Here is a 20,172-nt window from a genome sequence, read left to right on the forward strand (position 1 = left end):
GTGCTGTCAGATCTGTCCTATTTCTTTTTAAAGGGACCAAAGCCTCCTTCAGATTTTCTCGCTACCAGACTATCCTTCAAAAAGTATCCTTCCTACAAAAAGCACAACAAAAAAGTCACTGACGTGAGTCTTAGTGTTTTAACATCCCTACTAGAAAACATTAAGGTTTCTGGTTAAAAAAATGATTCTACTTCATCTGTGTAACTCTAAGCAGATGGTAAACCACTTTTCCAGGGTACTTTCTCATCATATCTTTAGAATGGGGTACTGGTGGTGCCTTTGAGTGGTTCATAGCTGAAGCTGAGATAATCTGCCCAAAAGCCAGTTTCACATTTCCTGGTATATTTTGTTGAAGTAATTTCCAAATGACCTCCCAACTATTAAGGGCAAAGTTATCCTTAGTTCTTTCCATCTGCTTCCACCTGATTCCCACATCAATCATGCTATAACTCTGAGGGCTGGTAATCTATGTCTACACACTAACTGTTACCCAGGGAGCCTGCAGGACTAACTCTGAAGCACATGCCCTTTCCAGGAACCCTTCCATTTCCTTGCTTGTCCCCCTGTTGCTGGCTGGTCTCCTGCAGTAAAGGGGTAGGATGACCATGACACCAGTTCATTGGTATATCTCTGAGTTGGCCTGCCTGTTCCCCAGTAATAACTCTTGGTATCCCCATCTTGGTATTATATAACCCTGCCCCATAATAATCTCACCTGGAAGGTATAGACTGTCCATCCGGAAGAGACTATGTAGTTAGAAAAAGCAAAGAAGGGGAGGGATTCTCCAAAACTACTTTCTTCTTTCAGCTTTACAGACTCCTTCTACCATTTCCCTTTCTCCCCTGTCATGGAAAGCCAAGGCAAATCCCATGTGGGCAACCCAACCTAGTGGCCCCATCGCTTCTGCCCTTCTCAAAGGGCTGTTGCCAGACACCGACTCACTGCTGGGCACCTGCATCATGTGATGGCTTACAAAGGAAAACTTCATCTTCAGAGAAAGTATGTAATGGATAAGCAACTGGTTTCTGATCTTACTAAAGATGGACCATTATTATTAATACCATCATGATGTATAATTTTTCAAAAGGCATTTTTCATTACCTGGCATTTTTTTTTTTTTTTTGCTTTTGAGGGCCGCACTCATGGCATGTAGAAGTTCCCAGGCTAGGGGTCGAATTGAAGCTACAGCTGCTGGTTTACACCACAGCCACACGGCATGTGAGCCACATCTGCGACCTACACCACAGCTCACGGCAACGCTGAATCCTTAACCCACTGATAAAGGCCAGGGATCGAACCCACATCCTCATGGATCCTAGTTGGGTTCGTTAACCACTGAGCCATGAAAGGAACTCCACCTGGCAAAAAATTCTTTTAAAAAAATTATACTATAATTTGTATAAAACAATCCAGAGTTAGATCTCATTCTTGCTACCTTCAATTTATCAGCAGAACAGCAGATCTTGAAAAAGACATACATATTTGCAAAGTACTGTTAAAAGATTTATTGTAGTAATACAATAAAAGTTTAGAAAAATTCGTATGACTCAAACTGGTTTGGAAGTTGCAGAGCAGTGGGGAACCCCTGCAACATGACACCATGAGGAGATTCTCAGACACTAGAGTTCTTTTAACAGCATGCCAGCAAGCGCTCTTCCCCAAGTTACCAAGTGGGGAATGAATCCTGTCCACTATCCAATGATGACATTGTTTTCCGCCTTAACTTACAGATGTGCAAAACTTTTCTTAGTCGTTCTCCATTATGAAAGAAGTCTTTAACAGACCATTATAAGCAGCCTATTTGGTGCCTGTGAATTTTCTTTTTAGTATTACCTTGTTTCAACAAATTATTTTATTATGGAACACATGACCAAGTTCTATGGCTTTTTTGTTTAAAAAAAAAATACCAGCTTCAATTTACATATAAAAGCTGTTTACATATGGTTCTGGCACCTACCTGAAAGATTTTAATGAGCAGCAAAGAGAGTAGAAAAAACAGTGGTTGAAATGTATATTTAGGAATATTTACAGGGTGGATCCAGTGCAAAATAATGAAAACCAAAATATCTCAGCAGTGTAAGCCAGTATGTTGGTGTTCAAAACCATTCAAGGTTTGATCATTTAACCCTAAGTAAAGTGCCTCTAGTTGATTTTAACAACAACAAAATGCACCCTATCAATCCCTACATTTCCCATATCCTGGAAAGTTATGTTGAATTACTCGTTTGTCATCTCATGGTTTTGTAAGAGGCTTACTTGAGAAAGAAAACCATGACTGTTGTGCATCTTTCAGCTGAAGTCATTCTCTACCCCTAAGCCCCAAATCCCAGTGTTCCAACTCTTAAGATTAAGCTCTTCTAAGGGTCTGAATACCTAGACAACCCCTATCTCAGGATTTTAAGTTCATTTGTATTTGTTCATGTCTGCCACAGGCACTCTCTATGACCTACACTAGAGACCTGCATGAGACAATACAACCCAGCAACCATGAAGCCCAGCACTTAAAACAGATAGCAGCTGTTTAAGAACCCACAAGCGGAAAAGCCTGTTTCCTAAGTGGAAAATTCATAAAGTCAGGGAACGTGGGACTCTTGGATAGCAATAAAGACCCTTCTGCAATTCTACCCAAAACTCTACCACACACTAAATATACCAATAGCAAGGGCTATATATATAGCACCTCGGATTTGGGGCAAAATATCAACTATAATAATTGCAACAAGAAAAGAAGCTAGGGTAGGGCAAACTTCCCAGTGATTTATGAGGTACTATCATGCTAATTACACTAACAAGGTATGGTAATAATGCCTGTTAGGAATATTTCATAGGATTTCTTTTTGTAGTTGTTTCATAGGATTTTTTTGCAGTTATTAAAAATAAAAAACTACTTACATATTTGTACATAATGCCTCTCTACAGTTTTCTTATAAGATTGTCACTAAGAGAATGACAAGACACATTAGCTGAAAATGATCTTTTGGGAAGGGAAAAGACCTTTCTCAGGATAGAGAAGACTGCTACAAGCTATAATGACTTGCTCTGCATTTCAGAGCAAAGGTAGTGTCCTTAGAGCAACAAAGAACTCCAGGAAACAAGCAGGCTAATTTTCCCGGGAAAAACGTACCACCTACTACATCCCTTAGAAAGAAACTAGACACCAGAAGAATGACCAGAGGCCACTTTAGTGGCTTTTAGCCTGTGCCCAGGCAGACATGTAGCTTCCATAAGGGAACAACCTTAATGACTTATTTTTCACTCACAGAAAATAAGTTCAATTTCAAAACATACATACATAATAGCATCGATGGTAGGGATTCAATAATCTAGATAAGAGTGAACTTAATTCCCCTCAAAATACAAGAAAATAGGTGTAAAATCTCTAGGACATTATTGCAGCCAGGATTTCTTCTCTTTATGGACAAGTCCTAAAAAAACACTTTAGTTTCTTTGGTTCATGGGGAGGAAAAAAACAAAACAAAACAGGAATGTCCGACGGGCTACAGCAGAGCAGCACAAGTGAAATCATTTTTAAACTACCTCTCCCTCACCAAGAAAACCTCACCCCTTCCAAACAAAACAAAAATCCTTGACTTTAAAACCTAATGTGACCAAATTATAAAGAAATGAAGTGTGTCAAATTGCCTGCAAAAAATGGCATAAAAACAAACGTACATTAAACAGTTTTTACCTTTCAAGTCCTGATCATCAAGAATCACTTCCTTGTGATTCAGCCTCTGAAACTGTTCACGAACCATTTCTGCCTCACAGCAACAGCACCTGTCTGTGGGGCCTGCGGCGGGATTGGTGGGAGCGCCACACGTTTCTGCCTCAACAGAGCTGGCCGCGGGTACAGGGTCTTTGCTCCAGCAGCTGGTCTGGGAGAAGGACCGTGACCCTCTGTTGTGTTAATTACCATAAACTTGTACATGGCCACTCCCTGCCAGCTGATGAGGAGAAATGCTAGTCTCCCAGCTTCAAAAAAACCCCACGGCTTAACCTCTTTTGTTCCAGGCACTATTTTAACTAAACACATAACCTAGAGCGTAGTGCTTTCTCGACGCGGATCTGGCGTGTCTCCGTCTGCTCGTTAGCGGTGTCCAGTGTAAGCTTTAAACCAGGAGGTGACGGAGGCTGCGGCTGAGGAGATCATGCCGCCGGCACTGCTGCTGGCGATGGGCGGGGACGCCTGGGAACTCCGGCTCTGGGAGACTTCCACGGGCTGGGAGGGGATGTCGCAAAACCGTGGGCTGGGCAGGTTCTCCCAGTCCGTGCCCAGGTCGGTTTCCTCGTCACTTACGCGCTCGTCTCCACTCTCGTCCGATTCTCCAGCAACTCCGGGATCCACAAACTCCATGGACTCCTCCAGGTCGGCTCGCACTTCAAAGGGTCCCGACCTGTGTGCAGATAGTGAGGGCCCTTTAAGACAAGCATCACCCTCACCACCCAAAACTGCACCCACTGCAAGTCCAGGATTGAGTAAGAGCCATCCAAGTCATGAATAAAGCCACTGCAACACACTTTGCCTGTATTCATCCCACTTTATTTGTGAAGACCCAGGTCAGAAAAAACCCTCCCACTGAGACTATGCCTGCTGGTCCAACATATGACTTCCCATGTCCAACAACTGCAGTATCTACCGTCCAGGGAGAGAATTCTGACAAAAAGTCACCTGATGTATACACCAGTGTATTAATGGAATAACAGAAGCATACGGGTGTTCTCTGCCCTTACTGAAGCCCCCAAATTATTAAAGTCTGACTCAAAAGAGGCTAAATGATAGGACTGTATGTCTGTTGGCAAAACGTATTAGTGCCAACATCAAGCTCTTGCACACGTTTTAAGATACCATTGTTTTCTAGGGACACATTTATAGCACTGAATGAGATACAACTATTTAGAATATATTCAGCTGGAATAGTGTGTACTTTTGCACTACACTTTAGGATAAAATGATTTTTATTTCTCAAAGGTCCGTATGACATCATGCCCTATGACTGCTCCTCAGTGCCACTGTGGAACCCTTGTCAGCAAACCCCACAAAGCCCTTGCTGATTATCCTCACCATCTTTCAAATGCCCATCAGCTCCTGCCTCAGGAGAGCCAGGCTGCCTTTCCTTTGTGTGGGCGGGCAGTCCCCCTACCTACTGCCCCTCCAGGGGATTTCTCTGCAGCCAGCCATAGGTGGGACGAAGACACATCAACAGCGCTACCCCCTTCCCCCCCATCCCCAAGATAAAGACACATGCATTGGTTTACCTAAGAGTTTCACTGATAGTGGAGTTCCCGTCGTGGCTCAGCAGGTTAAGAACCTGATTAGTACCCATGAGGATGTAGGTTTGACCCCTGGCCTTGCTCAGCGGGTTAAGGATCCCGTGTTGAAGTGAGCTGTGGTGTATAGCTTGCAGACATGGCTCAGAGTTGCTGTGTCTGTGGCATCGGCCGGCAGCTGCAGCTCCAATTCAACCCCCAGCCTGGGAACTTCCATATGCCACAGGTGTAGCCCTAAAAAGACAACAACAGCAGCAAAAGCTTCACTGACAGTTACTTTGGGGAAAATGACATAAAATAATATACATACATATGAGGAATAGCTTACAATTGTACAGTGTGGAGTTCCCATCGTGGCTCAGCCGTAACAAACCTGACCAGGATCCATGAGGATGCAGGTTCGATCCCTGGCCTCACTCAATGTATTAAGGATCCAGCATTGCTATGAGCTGTGGGGTAGGTCACAGACGTGGCTTGGATCCCAAGTTGCTGGGGCTCTGGCATAGGCTGGTAGCCATAGCTCCGATTCAACCCCTAGCCTGGGAACTTCCACACGCTACAGATTCAGCCCTTAAAAAAAAAAGAAAGAAAAAAAAAATTGTGCAGCCTGCTGTTTTAGGCTATGGTCCAAAATTCTTTGCACCCTGTATCACAATAAAGCCTAGAGTTGGCCTCCAATGCCCCTCCTCAGACCTACAGCTTCTGACTTACTTTTTCCAGGATCAAGCAACCTTCATTCTTCCAAGACCACTCTGCTTCTCATCTACAACACAGCATCAGTAAGAGCTAACATTTCTGTTCCAGGCACTGTTTTTAGAGCTTTATAGGTATTAATGAAATAGGAAGATGTGCCACAGGTTTCCCCTTGGTCTGCAGTGAGTGATTTACATTTCAAGGAGCCCCTGAGATTAGAGGCTCTACTTTGTAAGAGGTGAAGGGAGCAGAACGGGAAGTCTCTCCAACAGTCTCCCTACCTCCCCTGACACGCTCTTACTGCAGTGGGTGCAGTAACCACTGTACCCAGTATCTCAGCTCTTAGTATCCCTGTTCTGTTTCCTAAAAGGGGTCTTCTTGACAGTCCTTTTCTCCCTTCCCCTTTTTCTTTTCCTTGACAAGCATGTCCACCCCGAAGACATTTTCTCAGGCTCTACTCCTCAGTCCCCCCCCCCAGGCTGCCAGAGTTCCCCATATGAGGGTGGCTAATCTTTCAGACCCTTCTTAGGTCTGAGCTAGTCTCAAAACACAAGCCAGCTGCAAATCTCCTCCCTCACATACCTGGCCGCTAAGACCAACAGCCCCCTTTCCATCATGTGTCACTCCAGCCAGATCCTCACAGCACCTCACCCCACCTCCTCTCCAGGGTCCCTCCTCCTCCCCACCTACTCCCCTCATGGCAGCTGCCCATCAAAACTGGTCACAATTTAAGTGCCTTAGCCAGGCTCCCTGTTTTCCTGAAAACAAGGCTCTTGGATTCTATTCCGTTCAGCATCGCTGTCCAGGGGCCTCTGCATCCACCACCGGTTGCATCTCCCAAGCCCCCCAGGCTCCCTCATGGACCCAGATCTCCTCTTGGGTCCCTCTTGGCATGAGAGACCGCCATGACCCCGAGCCCCTCTTTAAGGCAGGAGTGATACAAGGCGGGGATGACCCCTCCTCCAGGCAGAGCTCTCTGCTCCTGGACTCCAGTTCCCTGCTTGGAATTCCACAGGGCAGAGGCCACATGGTGTGGAGAAAGTGCTAATTAATTACTTCAAGTGAAAAACAAACTAGTAGATGATCCCCAAAGCGGCCACTCAGAACAATTTCAGATCCAACACATAAATCACATCTCTGAGAACCTGCAGGAGCAGAAGATGTTTCTCCATTGAGCCGAGCCTCTCTCCCATCACTTCGGGCTCAGAAACCAATTATTTGCCCAGCATACCCCAAGCCACACACACATCACACAGAATTAACCAGCAAAATAATTAAGTCTTTTCACCTAATGCCAATGGGGAACAAAGATTGTAAAATCATTCCTCTAGCTTTCAGCTTAGTGAATAATTTCATGACACTGAAGCCGGAATACTCATTTTTCTCATGATTCTGTAGGGAGTTATTCTTATTAAAATGATTTTTGGCTTTTAAGAAGCCTCTTTTGCAAAACGTTTCAAAAATATTATCTGATAGAATATACAACCTCGAGAGTGATCCCTAATATAATCTATGAACCTTGGATGGAAACGGTATGTTAATTATGGTAAAAATTGGATCAGATAAGAAAAAATTGTACCAAGGACAAGTTGGAAAGCATCTTTTTGGGTGATCAAATTAACATCGCCAATAAGGGACATATGGCCACTGCATTTAGGCCTCCAATTTATAACCTGATCTCATTTTTAGGAAACGTCAAACTCAAAATAAAACTTCTATTTTGTGGCTGTGGTGTAGGCCGACAGCTACAGCTCTGATTCAACCCTTAGCCTGGGAACTTCCATCTGCCGCAGGTGCGGCCCTAAAAAGCGAGGGGAAAAAAAAGGGAAAAATGGTAATGTCATAGATGATGAAGTATTCTGAGAAAATATCCCAGATTTAAAGGAGGTTAAAGAGACACAGCAACTAAGTGAAACATCCAACTCAAGACTGGATCCTGTTACTCAGTGGTGGGGGTGGGAGGTGCTATAAAGGACATGATCTGCTCCATTGACACAATGTGCATATGGGCACTCAGATATTGTATCAATATTAAATTTGCTGATGGTGATCACTGTATTGTGGTTAAAAGAAAGTATCCCTATTTTTCAGAAATACATATTGAACTATTTGGGGTCAAGAGCCATAACGTATGTATCTTATAGAGTTCAGAAAAAAGTTTTAGTGTATGTAAATGTGTGTTTATTTAGACAAGAGAGACAGAGATACTGCACAAATGATAAAGCAAATGTGGTAAAAATCCTAATAAAGGTGATTCTGGGTAAAGGGTATATGTCTCTTTGTACTGCTTTCATTTTTCTTTGCAGTTTTTCTGTTAAGTCTGAATTTATTTCAAAGAAAAAGTTTACGTTGGATTCAGGATGGGCTCCTCATTCAGCTGGTCTCAGAAGAAGCAGGAAGTTGCACCCAGGTTCTATCACCCACCTCTAAAGCCTTCACTCTGACTGAGGCAGGTACAAAAGGGGCTCTTGAAGCTTCTGTTCTGACCTCCTGGCTCACAAACACGACAGCAACCTGGCTGGGCATGTTTACTCCTGTGGGACAGAGCCATCTAATCGGAGAGCTGACTTGAGGGCAGCTCAAAGAAAACTTGAGACCCTCCAAGGAAACCCAGCCTGAGAAGAAGGGTGTCTGTTTTCCCTAAAAAATCAGCCACACTGGTTATTTTTGCCAAACTGATGGCTGAAAACTAGAAAGCTGTTTGGGTTTTTTTGTTTGTTTTCCTTCTTTTTAGGGCCACACCCATGGCATATGGAAGTTCCCAGGCTAGGGGTCAAATTAGAGCAGTAGCTGCTGGCCTACACCACAACCACAGCAATGCAGAAATGCTGCCTATTCTGTTCCACCAGAGGGAACTTGTGAATTAAGGAGTTATTTTTCTTTATTCTCGATTGAAGCTGAAGATTTTTTTCATTTGATACTGACTAGCTGCATTTCTTTTCTGTAAAATGCCTGCCTGAATCCTATGCCTGTTTTTCTTTCTTTTTCTTTTTCTTTTTTTTTTTTGTCTTTTTAGGGCTGCACTCATGGCATATGGAGGTTCCCAGGCTAGGGGTCTAATTGGAGCTGTAGCTGCCGGCCTACACAATAGCTCATGGCAACGCTGGATCCTTAACCCACTGAGCAAGGACAGGGATCAAACCCACAACCTCATGGTTCCTAGTCGGATTTGTTTCTGCTGCACCACGACAGGAACTCCAAATCCTATGCCTATTTTTCTACGAGGTTTTTTATCGATTTGAAAGATTTCTCTAAGTAGTCTAGATTTTAAGCTGTTGTCTATTATAAAGGTTGCAAAACATATTTGTTGCTTGTCTTGTTTATGATATCTTTTACTAGAAACATTTAGTTTTAACACAGTAAAATAGTAAAAATACGTAACTCCTTTCCTTTATAGCTTTTGGGTTTTGCGGCTTGCTTAGGAATTTCCTCCCCAACCTATGATTATAAAACATTGTCTTTTCTCCTAGTTATTTTACAGGTTGGATTTTTTTAAAATAAGATCTTCTACATCATCTGCAATTTATTTTTACATATAACGTGGTATGAATCCAGCTCTTTCCCATATAAATACCCAACTGGCCCACCACCACTGAGCTGCTGCTATTATCTGATGTCTGCACCCCTATCATTATTAACTGCTCCCCCCAACAACCGCCACCACCACACACACACACACACACACACACACACACACACACACACACATTCACACAGGTCTGTTTCTGGACTCTCTATTCTCTTTCTCTAACTGTGCCACCTCTTTGTATGCTAACAGCGCCCTGTTTTAATTACCTTTATACTATATAATAAGTATAAAGTATACAAGCATATATAAATATACTATATAATAATTATACTGTATAATAAGGGTCCAAGCCCAACCCTTATTATTCTTTTTCAAAATTTCCTTTTGGACTCTGCTTCTAGTTGAACTTTAGAATCAGCCTGTCAAAGTTCCAGGAAATATCTTCTCAAATTCTGATCAGGTTTCCTTCTGGGCAGAAGTGGCATTTGTACCACACTCAGTCTTCCCATCCTAGAGAATATCTAAGGGGCTTGCTTTTTTTTTTTCAGTCCCACACCTCAGACAGTAGCCAGTGGACATTCAGGAAATATACGTTAAATAATTTTTCTTATTCACTGCAATGTGGAGGGAGCCAGTCACCCTGGTCAGTGGAGCCGGTCTGTCTCTCCTTTGAGTTCCAATGTCAAAGCAAATGAAAGATGGGGAAGGGAGTCCCAAAGGAACTTTCCTACCTTTTTAGTTTTCTTTGTTCTCTTTCAAAAGTTCAAATGCAGAGTTCCCATTGTGACACAGTGGAAACAAATCTGACTAGGAACCGGGTTTGATCCCTGGCCTCGCTCAATGGGTTAAGGATCTGGAGTTGCCATGAGCTGTGGTGTACATCACAGATGCAGCTCAGATCTGGTGTTCCTGTAGTTGTGGCATAGGCCTGCATCTGCAGCTCTGATTGGACCCCTAGCCTGGGAACCTCCATATGCTGCGGGTGCGACCCTGAAAAGCAAAAAAAAAAAAAAAAAAAAAAAGCTCAAATGCATTAACCAAGTCATATCTGCAGAAATGTAGAGACAGAGCAAGGAAAAAAGCTAAGCACTCAAAGAAGGCATCCCAAAGATACACCTCGTCTATGTCATGCCTCTGTGGGCTGAGACTAATAAACAGATCCCATAGACCAGTCCTGGTTTGTTTTTTTTGTCATTGACTCCTGTTTTTAAGATAATGGATTTCAAACTAGTTCATCTCATAAACTTATAATATCCTTTGTCTCCAACAAATAGTGGCTAGAGGGACTTAGTGACAAAAACAACTATGAAGAACTGTCATGAAGGAACAAGCACAACAAAAAAAATGCACAAGAATCAGGGGAGGAGTTCCCATCATGGCTCAGTGGTTAATGAATTCGACTAGGAACCATCAGGTTGTGGGTTCGATCCCTGGCCTCGCTCAGTGGGTTAAGGATCCAGCGTTGCCGGGAGCTGTTGTGTAGGTCGCAGACGTGGCTCGGATCCCACGTTGCTGTGGCTCTGGTACAGGTCGGCGGCTACAGCTCCAATTCGACCCCTAGCCTGGGAACCTCCATATGCTGTGGGAGTGGCCCAAGAAATGGCAAAAAGCCAAAAAGCCAAAAAAAAAAAAAAAAAAAAAAAAAAAAAAGAATCAGGGGAAACACTAGGCAGAGCTAAGGAGGAAACAGATGTGGATTCAAAGGAGCACCTTTGTCATCAGGGACTACACAAGAAGTCCCCACTCTAGGAATATATGAGTTCTTCTATTTCATATGTTAGAGATATTTCCTCAGAAAAATGACTATATATATGGACTATAAGGATCAAATATGACTAGCCATTGTTTCCTTCTGTACAGGACGGCGTTACCTTTGTCCTTTCTAGAGAGTTTGGGGCTAGGGATCAGACCCCTGTACTCTTGCCCACACGTACAGTAACTCTATTTAGAAGTAGTTACAACAACACTACTAAAAGAAAAGCAACAAACACCCTTCTTACCTGCCTAGGTGTTCAGAGTTCGGACTGACCAAGTACATTAGATTCCTGAGAGTATGCAGTGGTTGTAATTGATCTAAATTTACGTGCTAGAAAAAGGAAAAAATTGATTAATATTTTCAACAATGTAACAAATTAAACATTAGCTCATGGCATATTTTCCATACCTGAGAAAAGCATAGGTAAAGAATATTTGCATTTAGTTTCTTTACTGCTCGAGTAAATTTCTGTCTGCTGAGGTTTTCTCCACAAAATTCACTGTAAAACAAACATACAATTTATAAAGTTGCCATTTATCTGGAAATCCTATGTTAAAATGTTGATTTTGAAAAGTATGCTTTACACTAAAGTTGAGTACAAAACATACCCCATCTCCTTTACCTCTTCATAAACTCCACTTAACAGAAACTTTCTAAGAATGAACTACTGCTCTCACAGAGGGCAATTTCACTGCACCCATGAATGAGTATTACAAATGCACATACCCTCTGACCAAGCAATTCTTTTTTTTCCCCTTTTTTGGCTGCCTCACGGCATATGGAGTTCCAGGCCAGGGAGCAGATCCGAATCACAGTTGCAGCCTAAGCCATGATCCTTAACCCACTGTGCCAGGGCGGGGACTGAACCCGCATCCCAGTGCTCCCAAGATCCCACTGATCCCATTGTACCACAGCAGGAACTCCTGACAAAGCAATTCTACACAAATACTTGCACACTAACGAAATGAAGAATGGTATAGGATTATTCCTTGAAGTATAAACAGGGCACGTAAGAGACTAGTAAGATAATTTTGCAATTATCCACGTTAGGCCAGGTGAATGAAGGCCACTCCATGGCCCTCAGGGCCCCACAGAATCTGCAGCCGTCTGTCCTTGCTGCCTTGTTCCCTCACTTTTCTTGGCTTTGCACCTGCTCTTTCTGCCCCAAATCTCCTTCCCCAAGGACCCCCCTGGCTTGCTCCCAGCCTCCCCCAGGTTCACATGAGCTGCCACACTGCCCACTCAACACAGTAAGCCTGTGCTTAGCCCCACATTCCCTCTCTTTCACCTGCTCTCATGTTCTCCCCACATTCATCACCATCTGACATTTCGTTTGTCTATTATGTGTCTCACCATTAAAATGAAGTGCCAAGAGAGTAGAGACAGTGTTTTCATCACCACTGTACCCTCAAAGCCTAGCACACAGCAGGCTCTCAATAAACCTTTGTAAATAAATAACAAACTTTAAAAGTCAGGGGCAAAACACCTTAGTTTAGCACGATACCTTTTGTGTTTAAAGGGGGGCATGATAATAATACATAGTTATATTTACTTGAAATGCAAGGATAACTGGAGGGAGGTAGGAAGGTCTTAGTAGGTACCGGGTCAACCATAAAATTTTACCATTAAAATTTTTTTTAAACCATTTTTTTTTTCCTGTCTTTTTTTTTTTTTAGGGCTGCACCTGTGGCTTATGGAAGTTCCCAGGCTAGGGGTTGAGTGGGAGCTGTAGCTGCTGGCCTACACCACAGGCACAGCAACACCGGATCCTTAATCCACTGAGTGAGGCCAGGTATCGAACCCGTGTCCTCATGGATACTAGTTGCATTGTTACTGCTGAGCCACAAGGGAACTCCCAACCACATGTTATTTTAAGTTGCTTCCATGTCTTGGCTATTGTAAATAGTGCTGCAATGAACACTGGGGTGTATGTATCTTTTTGAATGATAGTTTTCTCTGGATCTATGCCCAGGAGTGGGATTGCTAGATCATATGGTAGTTTTATATTTAGTTTTTAAAGGAAACTTCATACCGTTCTCCATAGTGGTTGCACCAACCTACATTCCCACTGGCAGTGTAGGAGGGTTTCCTTTATTCCATACCCTCTCCAGTCTTTATTGTTTGTAGACTTTTTGATGATGGTCATTTTTTTTTTTTTTTTTTTTGGTCTTTTTGCCTTTTCTAGGGCCACTCTCGCGGCATACGGAGGTTCCCAGGTTAGGGGTCTAATCGGAGCTGTAGCCACTGGCCTACGCCAGAGCCACAGCAACACGGGATCCAAGCAGTGTCTCCGACCTACACCACAGCTCACGGCAATGCCAGATCCTTAACCCACTGCGGATCGAACCCGAAACCTCATGGTTCCTAGTTGGATTTGTTAACCACTGTGCCATGACGGGAACTCCTGATGATGGTCATTCTGACTGGTATGAGGTGATATACCTCACTGCAGTTTTGATTTACATTTCTCTAATAATTAGAGGTGTTGAGCACCTATTCATGTTTTTTAGCCATCTGTCTATTTATTTTTGAGAAATGTCTATTTAGATCTTCTGACCATTTTATGACTGGGCTAGCCAAAACATGAAAGCAATCTAAGTGTCCATCAACAGAGGACTGGATAAAGAAGATGTGGTACATACATAAAATGGAACATTACTTAGCCATAAAAAGAATGAAATAATGCCATTTGTGGCAACATGGATGGACCTAGAAATTATCATACTGAATAAAGTCAGACAGACAATTATCACAGGAGATCACTAACATGTGGAATCTAATAAAAATGATATAAAAGAACTTATTCACGGAGTTCCCATCGTGGCGCAGTGGTTAACGAATCCGACTGGGAACCATGAGGTTGCGGGTTCGGTCCCTCCCCTTGCTCAGTGGGTTAATGATCTGGCGTTGCCGTGAGCTGTGGTGTAGGTTGCAGACGCGGCTCGGATCCAGCTTTGCTGTGGCTCTGGCATAGGCCGGTGGCTACAGCTCTGATTCAACCCCTAGCCTGGGAACCTCCATATGCCGTGGGAGCGGCCTAAGAAATAGCAAAAAGACAAAAAAAAAAACAAAAAACAAAAAAAAACAAACAAACTTATTCACAAAGCAGACTCAGAGATTTCAAAACCAAAGTTATGGTTACCAAAGGGGAAACACTGTGGTGAGGAATGGTTTGGGAGGTTGGGACTGGCCTATACATACCACTATATATAAAATCGATCAGTAATAAGGACCTACTACTATACAGCTCAGGGAAATCTATTCAATAATCTGTGATAATATATATGGGCAAAGAATATGAAAAAGAATGGATATATATGTACGTGTATGGCTGATTCACTTTACTGTACACCTGAAACTAACAAAACATTTTAAGTCACCAATACTCCAATAAAATTTATTAAAAAAAAATAACTATGGAGTTCCCTTTGTGGCTCAGCAGTTAACGAACCCGACTAGGATCCATGAGGATGTGGGTTTGATCCCTGGCTTTGCTCAGTGGGTTAAGGATCTGGCACTGCTGTGAGCTATAGTGTAGGCTGCAGATGCAGCTTGGATCACGTGTTGCTGTGGCTGTGGTGTAGGCCAGTGGCTACAGCTCCGATTCAACCGTTAACCTGGGAACCTCCATATGCTGCGGGTGAGGCCCTAAAATAGCAAAAAACAAAAAAACAAAAAACAAAAACAAAACCAAACACTGTTACTTAAAAAAAAACCAAAACAATATTAAAGTGTTACAATTCACTTGTTCTTACCCATAAGCATACCCTCTGAATATCCTGGTTTTTCCTTCAGTTATCTTTTCACATGGGAGAAATCTGTGGTCTTTTTAAAGACCTCATGGGCAATTTTAAGACAATGTCATGAATTTGCACATTAGGCTTATGCAATCAGTCTCAATATCTCATGGTCAGACTTTTTCTGTCTGAATAATACTTAAATTCTTGTTTGTTTGTTTTTGCTTTTTAAGGCCACACCTGGGACACGGAAGTTTGCAGGCTCGGGGTCCAGGTGGAGCTGCAGCTGCTGGCCTATACCACAGCCACAGCAACTCCAGATCTGATCCTCATCTGCAAACTACACCACAGCTCACAGCAACGCTAGATCCTTAACCCACTGAGCGAGGCCAGGGATCGCACTCGCATCCTCATGATACTAGTTTGGTTTGTTACCACTGAGCCACAATGGGAACTCCACTGTTTTCGTTCTAATTAAAATAAACACAATAGGAAAATGAGAGAGCCATGATAAAGATGACATCACTTGCCTGTTGCACAACTTTTTGGGAAGGTTCACGTCGAGTATATGAGATAAAATGTTGACCAGCTGAGTGGCGTAGCATAGTGCAGCACTGATTGTGTAAGCAGGGTTATTATGCTCCATGTCTAAAGAATAAAAACAAGAGCCACACAGAAGAAACTTTAATTTCAACAAAAATATTAATGAACCTAGATTTCTGAGATGTGTGGTTTTATCAAGACATTATTGATGGCTATGCTTTACTCTAATAAAAGTCCATGGCTAGACATTATTATTTCATTGTTTACGACTTTTGCTGTGTGGAATGTAACCTAAGCAAATGGGCCTAAATGGACCCAGCAAAAATGAAAGTGAAGTCTGAGCTGCTTGGACGTAAGGTATTATTTATCTGAACAATTAATGCTCAAATTAAACGTCACCTCCTCAGAGAGGCCTCCCCTGACTACCCTGTAGAAAAGTAAGCTCTTCCTTGGTAGCCCCATCCCACAATGGTGCTGGTTCCGTCCATAACCCACACTCAATGTGTGATGCCTTTGATCATGACTGCTTCCTTTCCTCTCCACAGAAAGGTAAAGTCACCTGTGCCTGTCTTGGCGACATCACCTCTGTATCACCAGCACCCAGCACTGTGGGTGACAGAAAGCACATACTCGCTAAATACTTGCTGGATGGTTAAATGAGTAATCTTTCTCCACAAAAAAGAAGCTATTGAGTTTTTAAAATTTTTTTTATTTAACTTTTTAGGGCTGCATCTTTGGCATTTGGAAGGAAGTTCCTGAGCTAGAGGTTGAATTGGAGTTGCAGGTGTATACCACAGCCACAGCAATGCCAGATCTGAGCCACATCTGCGACCTATGCCACAGCTTACAGCAGTGCCAGATCCTTAATCCACTGAGCAAGGCCAGGGATCAAACCTGCATCTTCACAGATAATAGTCGGGTTCTTCTTCTTCTTCTTCTTCTTCTTATTTTTTTGTCTCTTTGCTATTTCTTGGACCACTCCCGCGGCATATGGAGGTTCCCAGGCTAGGGGTCGAATCGGAGCTGTAGCCACCGGCCTATGCCAGAGCCAAAAAACACGGGATCTGAGCTGTGTCTGTAACCTACACCACAGCTCACGGCAATGCCGAATCGTTAACCCACTGAGCAAGGGCAGGGATCGAACCCGCAACCTCATGGTTCCTAGTCGGATTCATTAACCACTGCACCACAACAGGAACTCCAATAGTCGGGTTCTTAATCTGCTGAGCCACAACAGGAACTCTAGCTATTGGGGTTTTAAAGAGTTTTTCTACTGTGGTATTTCAATCTCCATTTAGGACTGGTTAAAAAAAAAAAGTTTTTTATAAACTTGGAAACTATAAAAATAGGACCCAAAAGGCTAAAGACACTTCTTTAAACAGTGAGATCTTTTCATATAAATAAAACAATACTGACCCCCAAAGGTGAAATATCTTAAAAAATACATGTTTTCAGTCCATCCACAATGGGTAAACAAAATGTGGCATATCCATGCAATGGAATATTATTCAGCCATAAAAAGAATGAAATGCTGATACACACTACATACAATGTGAATGAACCTTGAAAACATTATGCTAAACAAAAAAAGCCAGACACTAAAGGCCACATACTACATGATCCCATTTATATGAAATATCCAGAAAAGACACATCTATGAAAACAAAAAGCAGGAGAGTGGCTGCCAAGGCCTGAGGAGTGGAGGGGGTGGGGAATGACTGATTCAAGCCCCAGAGTTTCTGTCTGGGTGATAAAAATACTTTGGAACCAGACAGAGGTATTGGTTGCACAACACTGAGAACGCACCAAATGCCACTGAATTGCTTAGTTTAAAATTGTTCATTTTGTTACATAAATTTTACTTCCATTAAAAAATATACTTTGGAGTTCCTATCACGGCTCAGCAGAAACCAATCTGACTAGGATTCATGAGGATGCAGGTTCGATCCCTGGCCTTGCTCAGTGGGTTAAGGATCCAGCGTTGCAGTGAGCTGTGGTATAAGCCTGCAGCTGCAACTTCAATTCGACCCCTAGCCTGGGAACTTCCATATGCTGCAGGTGTGGCCCTAAAGAAACAAAAATAAATGAATAAATCAATCAATCAAGCAAGCAAGCCAGCCAGCCTGAAACTTGAAAAATATACATATATTTATACGAGTTTTCAAAGACTATCCTGCTTCTCACCAGGGCCCTGCGTGGTTTTCTTTTCTTCCACCCAATTGTAGTAGGCAGAGTAGTCTCCGTTGTTGGGAAGGCTAATCCAAGGCCCCGTGATGCTAATGCTGGTGTCGCCATTGTGGTCATCACAGACCCATCTGCCCGAGAGGTAAGTCGTCCTCCGGGCTTCGGCGAGCTTGCTCACAGTGCTGGAGGTCATAGCACTGTCACTCTCTGAAGACACATCTGCAGGATCTCTACAAACCAAAGATGCATATGGATGTCAGGGGACTGGGTTTTTTAGAACATGAAATTACTTGGTAGATATGCAAAAGACTGGGAAGATGCACATGAGAAATAGGAGTTTAATTGGAATATAGAGATGAAGAATTCCATCACATATGAAAATCAAACCAGCTGTGGCACAGAAGCTCACAGCATGTGAGGAAGATGGCATCATGCATTAAGTCTTCCAGTATAAGCTCCTCAAACTATCTGGTCTCAAGACCCCATTACATGCTTAAAAATACTTTGAGGACCCCAAAGAGCTTTCATGGATGTGGGTTAGCTCTATTAATATTTACTGTATTAGAAATCTGAGAAAATTTTAGAGCATTTCCCTTTCCCTTGTGGCTCAGCAGAAATGAACCCAACTAGTATCCATGAGGACATGGGCTCAATTCCTGGCCTCACTCAGTGGGTTAAGGATCCTGCATTGCCATGAGCTGTGGGGTAGGTCACAGATGTGGCTCAGATCTGGTGTTGCTGTGGCTGTGGTGTATAGGCCGGCAGCTGTAACTCTGATTCAACCCCTAGCCCAGGAACTTTCATGTGCTGTGGATGACTCATTACATGTAACATATTTTTATGAAAAAAAAATCTGTATTTCTCAAAACAAGAAAACAGTCAAGAGTGACATTATGTGTTGACCAGTTGAGTCATCCAGCACAGTGTAGCACTGATTATGACTTCTGAAGATCTCTTTAATACCTACGTCCTTCTGTTGTTCTTTCAAGTAGATACAACATCCCATGAAAAAAACCCAACTCCTTCTGCTTGCAACTCACTTAGGGTCTTTTCCTTGAGCTACTTCAGTGTGCATGCAGCATGCTTTCTGCAGACTGTCCATCTCACTGCACCGTTCAGTCAAAAGATATAAACACGGGAATCAAGACTTAATAAAATGTAAATAAAATTAATAATTTATATTGCTCCATCAGTAATATTTTTGATGTGAAACTGGCTGGTCTTTTACAGTCCCAGGACAGGGATGGAATACAACGACCAGTTTGGTGTCATTGCCTTGAAATCTGTCAAAGCAACAGAGGTTTTACCCTCCATGGCTTTGGAGCTGCCAGTGCAAATGTCAACACAGTGAAAGGGTAAATGAAGTGTTAGCATTATTACAAAAACAGTTTTAACCTGCATGGACCCCCTGAAAGGGTCTCAGGGACCCAGAGTGGCCCACAGACCGCACTTTGAGAATTGGTGGTCTAGAGAGTGGGAATGGGGGGTGGGGAGAACATGGGAGCAGAGAGGATCAGCATGATGGCAGGCAGAAGGCACGAGGGACGGGAGACGGTGCTGAAAATGGACAGGCTGGGAAGGGCCTTCTGTGCTACACTAAGTAAGGAAGAGAAAGAAAGCTTTCCATGTCTTCTCTTCTGAGACTCGGTATTCCGCTGTCAATTTCCCTAGTCTCCTCAACTCTGGAATAGTATCTTAGTCTTGGTTTATTGTAATGTGTTCCAAGATTGAAATGTTGGCCCAAGAAAACTTAATTTAGAATTATGTTTCTATATGTCAGCTTTTTTTTCCCTTCAAAGGCCCGGCCAGCTGTCTTTCTGCCAATTTTTGATAATCCAACTTTTCCACAGATTCAAAATGCCCACTGCGGCGAGCAAGGCCAGGGATTGAACCTGCAACCTCATGGTTCCTAGTTGGATTCGTTTCTGCTTTGCCACAATGGGAACTCCCATGAACTTTCATTTCTTCTCTATTTTTATCTGCCTTTTTACTTTTATAGTTGCCATCTGTTACTAATGACAAATTACTCGGTAAGAGTCAAAGAGCAAGAGTTAGTTCCCCTTGTGGCGCAGTGGTAAGCAACCCAACTAGTATCCATGAGACCACAGGTTTGATCCCTGGCCTCCATCAGTGGTTTAAGGATCCAGCATTGCCATGAGCTGTGGTGTAGGTTGCAGATGCGGCTTGGATCTGATTTTGCTGTCGCTGTGGTATAGGCCTGTGGCTGGAGCTCCAATTCAACCCCTAGCCTGGGAACTTCCATATGCTGTAGGTACGGCCCTAAAAAGCATAAAGAAAAAAGAAAAAGTCAGAGAGCAGTTTTTCAAGCCAGAAGCAATTCCTAGGCTTTTAAGACACTAATTCTGGCAACAGAGGAAAAAACAGGTTGAAGCAGAGGCAGAAAATATTAAGCTCTAAGAAGCAATAGCTGACTGACTGTCCAGTTATAGGGAAAGGTGCAA

The 20,172-nt window shown here is 42.9% G+C and overlaps 1 protein-coding gene across 1 annotated transcript in view; it reads right to left on the reverse strand.

Annotated features, from left to right (window-relative positions):
* Nucleotides 1,482-20,172, reverse strand: part of ATG14 (autophagy related 14) — a 42,733-nt gene continuing 24,042 nt past the window's right edge. The window contains exons 6-10 of the mRNA XM_001924990.5: nt 17,711-17,940; nt 15,514-15,631; nt 11,655-11,745; nt 11,491-11,576; nt 1,482-4,394 (exon numbers count right to left, since the gene is read on the reverse strand). Coding sequence (XP_001925025.3) covers nt 4,088-4,394; nt 11,491-11,576; nt 11,655-11,745; nt 15,514-15,631; nt 17,711-17,940 — 832 coding nt within the window. The 3' untranslated portion in view covers nt 1,482-4,087. The remainder of the gene's footprint in view (nt 4,395-11,490; nt 11,577-11,654; nt 11,746-15,513; nt 15,632-17,710; nt 17,941-20,172) is intronic.

The sequence above is a fragment of the Sus scrofa genome, chromosome 1 (genome assembly GCF_000003025.6).
Source record: "Sus scrofa isolate TJ Tabasco breed Duroc chromosome 1, Sscrofa11.1, whole genome shotgun sequence".
In the NCBI taxonomy this organism is placed as follows: Eukaryota; Metazoa; Chordata; class Mammalia; order Artiodactyla; family Suidae; genus Sus; species Sus scrofa.